General features: G+C 27.6%; 1 protein-coding gene across 1 annotated transcript; it reads left to right on the plus strand.

Moving 5' to 3' along the window:
• Window positions 1–6: 6 nt before the first annotated feature.
• On the plus strand, window positions 7–10,370 carry LOC112462178. Its single transcript, XM_025027806.1, has 11 exons — window positions 7–165; window positions 669–961; window positions 1,039–1,297; window positions 1,399–1,461; window positions 2,192–2,395; window positions 2,505–2,823; window positions 2,900–3,044; window positions 4,255–4,331; window positions 7,924–8,127; window positions 9,759–9,945; window positions 10,040–10,370. The coding sequence occupies exons 2-10, from the start codon at window positions 669–671 to the stop codon at window positions 9,929–9,931; spliced, it is 1,737 nt and encodes a 578-aa protein (XP_024883574.1). The 5' UTR covers window positions 7–165; the 3' UTR covers window positions 9,932–9,945; window positions 10,040–10,370.
• Window position 10,371: the final 1 nt, after the last annotated feature.

Raw genomic sequence — 10,371 nt, forward strand, 5'->3', positions numbered from 1 at the left:
TGTAATAATGCCTTTGTTGTAATAACGCCTTTGTTGTAATGCTCGTGGTGTAAGTTCAAGTAGCTAGCTGTATATTTAAAGAGAAATATACTGAAAGACGTTGCGACAAGTAGCAACGTATTTTTTCATACATTGGACGCATTCCTTGACTGCCTACATCTCGACGTAAGTAACCGACGATAAGAAAAATATTTTCCGCTTGTTGTATACTGAAACGTGCATTATACTAATTTAACCTCTGCTCGTTATCTGCCTAAAATGCGCATGTTGTAATAGCCCTTTTGTTGTAATTATGTGCTCGTGTTGTGTCTCTAATAGCGAACTCGATTGGTCGAATTCGCTATAAGCAATTATGAAATTTCATAATTGAAATAGAACATAATAAAAACTTTTAAAAGTGCGTACGTATGCATATTTTCCTCGATTTTTACGTTACATATTTTTTTATTTAACTGCTGCTTTTGTGGTGCTTCGTATATGTGTGTTATAATAGCATTTTTATTGTATTATAATAATTATGTTCATGCTGTATTTCTATTTTACTTACATAATCGTGAAATTTTATATATTTTGCAAGAAGTGGTTCATTCTTTATCTAACTTCATTCTTTACATTTTTATTATTTTTTAAAAATTAAGATATATATTTATTTATTTATTGTTTTCCAGATGGAAGAAATATGTGGAAAAAAACCTGGTAGCATTATTTATGTTTACGATGATTACACTTACAACAAAGATTCGCGAAATACAAATATTCTACGGTGTAACACTCGTCGATCTACAAAATGTCCTGGCACTCTTAAAATTGATAAGGATGGCAAAATACATATAGTTCAAGATCATAATCATCTTAAAGTACAATGGAAAGCAAAACAATTTGCCATGAAACAAGAAATGTTGCAACTTTGCAGAGATACATCTTTACCTTTGAAAGAAATATTTGATAGTGTCTGCAGAAAGTAAGTATATTTCAAATTTTATATATTTTTTAACTGTAATTCTTAGTTGTAGCTTATATTTATGGCTTTTAACACAGGTATCCTGAAACTGCTGCAACATTGTCATACGGAACGTTAAAGTATTCATTGTATCGTGAAAGATTAAAACTTCGCCCAAGTTTACCAAGAGATATGGAGACTTTTATTAGAACTTTATCAACGTATGAACCTCTTGAACAATTTTACAAAGGGCACGTCATTTGCAGCGATGGAAAAAAGGCATTAATATTTACAAGTAATGAGCTATTGCAAGAGTTACAAAAATCAACAGAACTTTATGTGGATGGAACATTTCATGTAAGTTCGCATTTCTTCTAAAATTATACTATTTTTACATTTTTCTATTATATTTATGTATCAAAAATATAAACATATTTAAAACAATGTTAACTTTTTAGATTGTTCCACGTGTACCATTGATGAGTCAAATGTATACAATACATACCCGACATATGAATGTAGTAAGTATGAGGGTATATAATAACATTGCATATTATGTCATAATTACAGTTTGTTGAAATTGAATCTGTAAAAGTTATAATAAAAATTTATTTTTCAATTATTTTTTTAAATATATTATTTTATATGTATAATATATATAGGGGAAGTCTGGGAGACTTAACCATAGAGGAGAATTGAACCGCTTCAAATATCTCGTTCAAATTTTGAACAAAGAGCTCAATCCGAGCACGTGACAACATGACGATTGGTAGTGCGTTTCGACTGTGATTGAGACAAACGTGTTTTAACGTGCTCGGATTGAGCTCTTTGTTCAAAATTTGAACGAGATATTTGAAGTGGTTCAACTCTCCTCTATGGTCAAGTCTCCCGGACTCCCCCCTATATATATATATATATATATATATATATATATATTATTTTAATATTGATCTCATTTAAGAAACATATACAAATTTTAAAATAATTTAAAAAGATAATATGATTTTATGTATGTACATACACCATAAAATTGGATATTATATAAAAAAACATTTTTTATTTTTTATAATAAATTTATATATTTTTTAAATGTCTACTTTTTTAAATTACTTAAAAATAATAAAATTTTAAAATTTTAAATTAACTTAAAACTAACAAATTAGATTATTTGTTATACCATTATATATTTAAATGTATTGTTTAATTTTAATATGAAGGTTACTACTGTTTATATATATATTATATTTTTAGGGTATTGCTATGATCTTTATTCTGTGCGAAAGTCGTTCCAGTAATATGTACAGAGCTATTTGGAACAGAATTATAGAGTTAGCACCAGTGCTTCAACAAAATTTAAAGTTTATAATGAGCGATTATGAGATGGCAGCCATGAAGGTGATAAATGAACAATTTCCAACAGCAGAAATACATGGATGCTGGTTTCACTATAATCAAGTATTATCATTTTACATAATAATTTATATCTTGTTTTCATTTTATATAAAAATTAATATAAAAATCAAAGTCATTCAAATACATAAATATATCAATGTTCACTTACCAGGCACTTTTGCGTCAATGGCGACGATTGGGATTAATGGATGCACCAAAAAGTGTTTTATCGATGATCATGACTATGGCATTGATTCCTTCTGATTGTTTTGAAGAAGCGCTTTCTTTTATACAACTGGAAGTGGATCAAATTTCTCAGGAATACCCTGCAGTTAACGATTTTTTAGCATATGTACGCAAAACTTGGTTACCATTAGCCTCAAAAGTCAGTGTTTATGATTGTCCTGCAAGGACAAATAATATAACAGAATGCTTTCACAGTATAGTAGGAAGAAAATTCGGCAAATCCCAAAACATTTGGAGTTTTTTAGGTAATGCTTCTATAACACTTTTTTATGTTATACAAAATATACAAAATGAACAAAGTAAAAATTATTTTATTCATAGATAACTTACGAAAATTAATTATTGATGAGGAACTGAAGCTTAAACGTTTAAAGAGTACTGAAATAAGTGGGCATTATACAAGTATTAAAAGCAAAATCCGAGACAATAAAATACTGAAACTTCAAAAATATTTTGCAACGGGCAGGTTAGTATATATATATATATATAAACGTCTTTTTTGACAAAAAATAATATAATAAGTAATATATATTATAATAAATAAATATATATATATTATTTATTATATTATTTTTTGTCAAAAAAGATGTTTTTTATATTTTTGTTTCTATATTTATTTATAATTTGGTAATTTTACAATTATTTTATATCATAATATTGTACATTTTTATATCATGTATCCTTATCATTTAATACAGTTTACATAGACAATTTCTTAACACACTCATCCTTACATTTTTTATCTTTATAAATGTACTAAATTTGCATTTATATTTTTTCATTTCTAATATTTCCGTATATTTAAACATTTTATAACTTTTCCCCTTTGGCTTCATCAAAATTTTTCTTTCTATTCTTTCCTTCTTGCTTGTTGCTTGTTAAAAAATTTCTTATACAGAAATTAAATAGATAATTTTACACAATTGAAATAAAAAAATTATTGCATCTTGAAAAAATAATTTTATAAAAAATATGAAGATTAGGTAAATAATATAAAAATATTATATTTTACATGATATAAATTTGTGAAACATTATGTTACGTTATAATTTATAATATATAAAATTTACATTTTAAAAAATAATTAAATATTAATTAGACTTTGACTTTATTTTCAATAACAAATACAATATCATAAGCAGGCATATCACTTTCCATAAATGTACTTTTCTTGTAATCCTGCTTAAATTTAAAAAGTAAATTTTTTACGATGTATTGTCTGCTATACATATATTAAATTATTAAATATTAAATATCTTAAAACATAATTTTTATTATATTTATATAGATTTTATTCTTGCTGTGTGTACATATATACACTATCTCGTTTTTTGACTTTTTTAATGAATCAAAAATTCAAAAAAATTAAAAAAAAAAAGAGTTGATTAATATAAGTAAATCGCTTTATTTACACAAAATTCAATGTTATTCAAAATTATTTATTGTTACTATTGTGCCATTTTTTTTTGCTATTAGTTATATACGATTCTTGTTTTTCTATATTTTCCTTTAGATCAATTGTTGAAATTAATGAATTTATCGCAAAACAACTTTTATTTAAAAATATTTGTATTAATATCTATCTTTTCTGCATTTTGTATTATACATTTTATTACTGTTTTCCATATTTTTATAGATGTAATATACAACAAAGTTGTACTTTTCATTTTTTATAGACTACATCTCAATAGTTTTCTACGTTCCTTCAACGACACATGTGAAGATATTTTGAAAAATGATTTACTCTTAGAAGGTATGTTCATTAACAATAATGAATAGTTATTTAAAGCACATAAATTTTAACTTTTGGTAAAAATACAATTATTTTAAGTACATATATCTTATAACAAAAGTTTAATTAACATGCTCTTTTTTTTCTCTCTCTTTCTCTCTCTTGTATATGTATATGTATTTTTTTAATTTGAAAGCGCTTATTATTAGTCTATGTGTGCATATAAGTTTATGATTTTGACAACATATATCTAATTGGAATATTGACACTTTAAATGTATATAAAATATACAAAATTTCTATTTATATTTCTTAAATATTTACACTAACAACTAGAGATAACAATTTTTAATTCTTAATCATATATTAAGCATTGTCCCAAATTTTTTTTACGTACTTTATTATGTAAAATACATGCATTTATAATCCTGCCAATATAATTTTAACTTTGTAGAAAGAAATCAATATTTTATGAGTAAAGTTTTCATACATGATATCGTATATATTAAAATATTAAATAGGTGTTAAATTTGATGCTTCTTAAAGAGTGTAAAATCTAATTAATGATTTGCATTGATGTGACCAGTTTTCGATTTTCCAAGAAACTTTAACTTTAATGTTTAGTCGCTATTTTTACAGTGTCCTTTAAACATGTGTTTTTATACATACATTAAATAGAAAGAGACTTTTATATTTTTTTCAAAATTGAAAGTAGTCAAAATCAATAAAGTAAACGTTTACTACATTCAAATAGAAAAATAAAAACAATTTGATTAGACGTAATATTTAAACATAAATAAAGTAGTTTTTTTTATTTCAATTGAATTAATTCATACGTTGTTAACATGAAGCGCATCTAAATGAAACATTCATATGTAACATTGAGTGAATACTACAGACATTTTATTTTATAATATTTATTTTATAAAATTTACTTATTGATTAAGGGGTTGGCAAAAATTAACTTTATGACATAAATAACTTATTTAAAAGAATTGGAATTTTGACTCAACCTTATCACTTTGATATATTGTTTTTCCTACATCTTATTTTAGAACTATCTTTTCCATACTGCAACAGAAAATAAAACTGATGAAATGAAAAGAATAAAAAAAGTTAATAATGTAAATTTGATCAATGTCTAAGTAAATACTGAAAATAATAATATATATTACGTATGTTTAACTATTATAAAAACTTACATAATTTTCATATATATATATATATATATATATATATATATATGTCATGTGTTTATGTCATATTCGGATTTGGAAATACTATAGTACATCTTTTACACTCTTCCGAAACCTTTTTCAATTCTTTAGCGCATTTAATATGTACACACGACGTCATTTAATGACTACCCATATAAAGTTGGCTGCGTTTAAAGTTTATCTTTCTCTTGTGGAAAGCAGTAGAAGGAGAAAGATAAACTCTGAATACGGCCAACTTCAGAGATGCAGGCATTAATGACGTCGTGTGTACATACATATTTTCAATAGAGTCTACACGTAGCTTATGCGCCGTTCAGTTAAGACCGCGACACAAACTTTTGCACAGTGCATAATACATAATGCATAAGGAAATCAACCAATCCAAGTCCTTCATTTATCTCTCCAGGGTGGAAATAAAAAACTCTGGTTGATTTCCTTATGCGTTATGTATTATGCGTTATGCAAAAGTCTGTCGCGACCATTTAATCTCATAAAAGCCGTGATCTCAGGTCTGTTTTTGTTTTAGTTGCACTACTGAACTAGTGTAATAAGTTAGAGTAAAAAAAAATATACTTGTCTCACTTTAATTTATGACACTAGTGCAGTGCAACTAAAACGAACACATCAGATCACGTTCGGTATAGTTTACGTTTCCGTGTGCAATAAATTATCAATAATTATTAAATTCAGTTAATCCAATCAGCATCATTCTTTAGATGAACATATATCAGTGAGCTACGCGTTTAATAGTGGATAATGGATACTTTATTACCCCAAGGTCTAAAAGGGCGTTTTGTAGGGACGTACCCAACCCTGTACAGTTTTACACCATCTTTTCCGGCATCTTCCATCATATCACATTGGCGTTTTGAAAGGACGTACCCAACCTTGTACAAATATATTACAAAACCTACTTAATCTACTTTTGCCTGTACACACATACACGTTTTGTACACCGTGTCCTTATTCTTTTTTCTTCTACTCGCTCCCTCGTCCTTCTCGCTCGTTCGCCCATCGCTCGCCTTATGTTTACGCTTATTATCTAGCTTATCTCTAACTTATCTCTAAGGTTGGACCTCCGTTTCCTTTGCATTCTTCCATTTATACCATTCTCTCATCCACCACTTCCATTCTCCTCCCTCTCTCTCATTTCCTCTATCGCTTTCATCCATTCCTCTCCCTCTCCCTTCTCTTCCAGTAACCTCCCCACTACCTCCTGCCACACCTCTCCATCCCACTTCTCCCATCTCGTACACTCTTCCCATATGTGTTCCCATGTTTCCTCTTTCCTCCCACACATCCTACACCTTCTATTCTCTTCCTTTTCCCAATATAGCCCTTCCCTAATTTCATTACCTAGTCTAAATCTTGCAATCCTACTCCACCTTGTTTCCTCCCAGTCTTTCTCTAAGTATTCCGGGATCCCTTCCTTCCTTATAAACTTATACCACCGGTTGTAACTCGAGTCTGCGATCTCCTCTCTCTTTTCTTGCTTTTGTTTCAATTTTTCTCTACTCTCTAAACTTTCAACTTCCAATTCTTCCTCCTCTTCAACTCTCACCCCTAATTTTTCTAGATAGCTCTTTCTTTCCTGCTCCCATTTTCCTATTATCTTCCCCTTCTTCCATCTCTCCTTCATCTCTTCCAGACATTTCCTCGCTATTCCCCCTCCCTTGCCCTCCTCCAGTTTCTTTTTGAATTTCCATGCTCTCTTACTTGCTCTGCCTCTCATCTTCTCTCTCTCCACTTCATCTCTCACCATATAACCAGGCGTCCTCCAATTTAGTCCAAATATCCATCTGAGATATCTTTCATGTATACTTTCTACCTCCATTCTTTCCTTCCAACCCCATACTTCCGCCCCGTATCCCATCACAGTTCATATCAAAGTGTCGAATAGCCAGATCCTTCTTTTCCAATCCTTTCTCCACATTCTTTTCCCTATCCCCCAGACTTCCCTCATTACTCTCGCCGCCTTCTTTCTTCTCTCTCTGATGTACGCGTTTAATAGTATGTGTAGCGAATTTAGCAACAAAACGCTTACATACACTACCAAGTGTGTGGTTCACTGACACGTGTATGTTTAAAGAACGATGCTGATTGTATTAACTTTATTTAATAATTACTGCTTTATTAAACAATAAGCATTATAAATAATTTAGGACTTTTTGACTTAATTTTAGATAAGAAATAAAGCTATTAGTGGGCAGTCTTTAAGAAACATCCTGTATACACAGAAATTTCAAAGATGTTATATCATTAAAAATATCTTGCAGAGATATAATATCATTAAAAAATATTAAATATCTATATTAAAAATTAAATTAACATTTTAAACAACACATTTCACGAATATATATTTTTTATTAGATATTAATATAAATTGCATTTTTACAGGAAATAATAATAATCCAATATTTGATCAAAGATATAATTATGTGCATCCTGAAACAAATTCAAACACATTATGCAATACAGAAAATGAAGCAAAAATTAATATAAAACGGCAAACGCCCTTACAAGAATTAAATCTTAAAGAGACGAATACTTCACATGCAAAGTGCTGCAAAAGAAAATGGGACTTATTAAATACTGATAAGGGTAATCATGCAAATCTTAATGTCTGTGTTTAGTAGAAAAGGCAGATTAGTGAGTGCTTAGTAATTTGTTAATATAATTCATTCTTGCCTTTAGATCTTTGCTAAATTTAAATGCAGAAACCAATCATAATAAAGAATAACTAATTACTCATTGATCTACTTTCTCCGCTGAACACAGCTAATATTACATAACTATTACATTATTACATTATTATTATTTTTACAATTTAGTCTACATATTATGAAAAATTTTATAATACATTTTTATTCTTTTACATTTAAATTTATTATTTAATTGTCATTTTTGGTTACACATATTTTTCAGAAAAAAGGGGATAAAATTTAATATTATATAATGTTACATATGTAATATGTACAATGTTACATGAACAATACTCTTATAGTAAAACATTAGCTACTGATTAATTATTTTTGTTTAGTAATTTCTTGTACAAAAGTAATAATTATTGAGCAACAGTATTTTATTATTAGCTTTTATATACGCAACGTTACAAATTAACTTATTATAATTTAATTTAATTTAATTTTTTTTATTAAATGCCGCAATGTATTTAATCTTTTATAAGATATTTTATAAAATATTTTTTATTTTACATACGAGCATGCATATATCAAAAAGGTTTGATTATTTTATATTTGTGCGCGCATATGTCAAAAAGGTTCCGCTAACTGACAGATTATTACTTACACGGTGTCACTAACATGCAGAATTTTGAATTTTGTGGCCTAGGGGTTTTCGTTAATATCAATATTATCCTCTCTTTTTTTATGAAAATGTGTAACCTTATTTTCTTTATTTATGTTCTCATATACAGGGTGTTCCAAAAGCACAGAATGTCCTTTATAACAGTAGGTTCTATGGAATATTCTAAAACGAAAATCCTAATACGAAAATGTTGAGGCTAAGTAGTTTTTAGATTATTCACGATTAAAGTTAACGAATCATACACCTGACATTTCGCGCACTTAGGCATGGTGTTATGACAAATGTGAACATAGTTTAAATTTATTTTGACACTTATCGTAATATCTATAGCTTGAATTAATATTTTATAATGTGATCCAATATTAATTATACGTATGTAATGTACAAATAGATGTTCCGAATAGAAGCAGAAATAACTTCTTAATAAAAATATTACATATTTGTAAAAAAATCTTGATGTTCAAGGATCTTGACATTGTTCGTGGTATCACTTTTATCATTTGTCATAACACTGTGCCTGAACGTGCAAAATATCAGTTCTACGATTTGTAAACTTTAATTGCAAATTATTTAAAAACTATTATAGCCACAATATTTTAATATTAAGATTTTCGTCTTAGAATATTCCAAAAAAATCCACTGTTAAGAGAATATACGGTAGTTTTGGGACACCCTGTATATTTATCAAAATTTAGATTTAGAAATCATAAAATCAATTTATTTTTATATTTTATAAAATGTATTGATTAATTTTAAAAAAGATATTTTTAAGTAAATTAAATGTTTTATTGTACTAATTGATTAATTTTAAAAAAGATATTTTAAAGTTAACTTTTTTATTGTACTATAATGTTCTTATATTATGTACAAATTAAAATTATTAACATATTTCTATTTCTTAACAGAAAATTTAAATAGAGAACATAAAACTGCACTGGAGCAAAATAATAATTTTCCAAAATTACCAAACTTATACGTGGTACTACATAAGATAGATGAAACATCAAACAAAAAAGTTACTAAAACAAATAAATTATCAAAGAAACAAAGAAACCAAAAAAAAATGATAAGAAAATAATTTAATTGCTAAAGGTAATTAAACTATAAAATACTAATGTAGCAGAATGAAAGGAAAATAAGACAATTCAGTGAATTTCTATATATATTTTCATTATTTTCTTTACAGATGACAAATCCATTTATGAAGTGTCCAAAAATGAATATTTGCCTTTAATTGACAATAGCGCTTCTACAGAAGAGCTTCCATACTACGCTGTGAATTGGAATCTCAAGGATAATCAAAATACTTCAAAAGAAGTATCTTCTATAGACACTTCTACGGTGTGTCTTGCTAACGAGCGCACATATGTTTTCATACCCTGTGATCATCTTGCTTGTTGTCATCTGTGTATTGAATGTTTAGAAAGTACTCGATGTTCAATTTGCAACATAAAGCAGCTGTATAAGAATTATTAATGCATAATTGAAAAAGGTCTTTATGGAAAAATAGATCGCCGT

The sequence above is a fragment of the Temnothorax curvispinosus genome, unplaced genomic scaffold (assembly GCF_003070985.1).
Source record: "Temnothorax curvispinosus isolate PA1 unplaced genomic scaffold, ASM307098v1 QBEX01012021.1, whole genome shotgun sequence".
NCBI lineage: Eukaryota > Metazoa > Arthropoda > Insecta > Hymenoptera > Formicidae > Temnothorax > Temnothorax curvispinosus.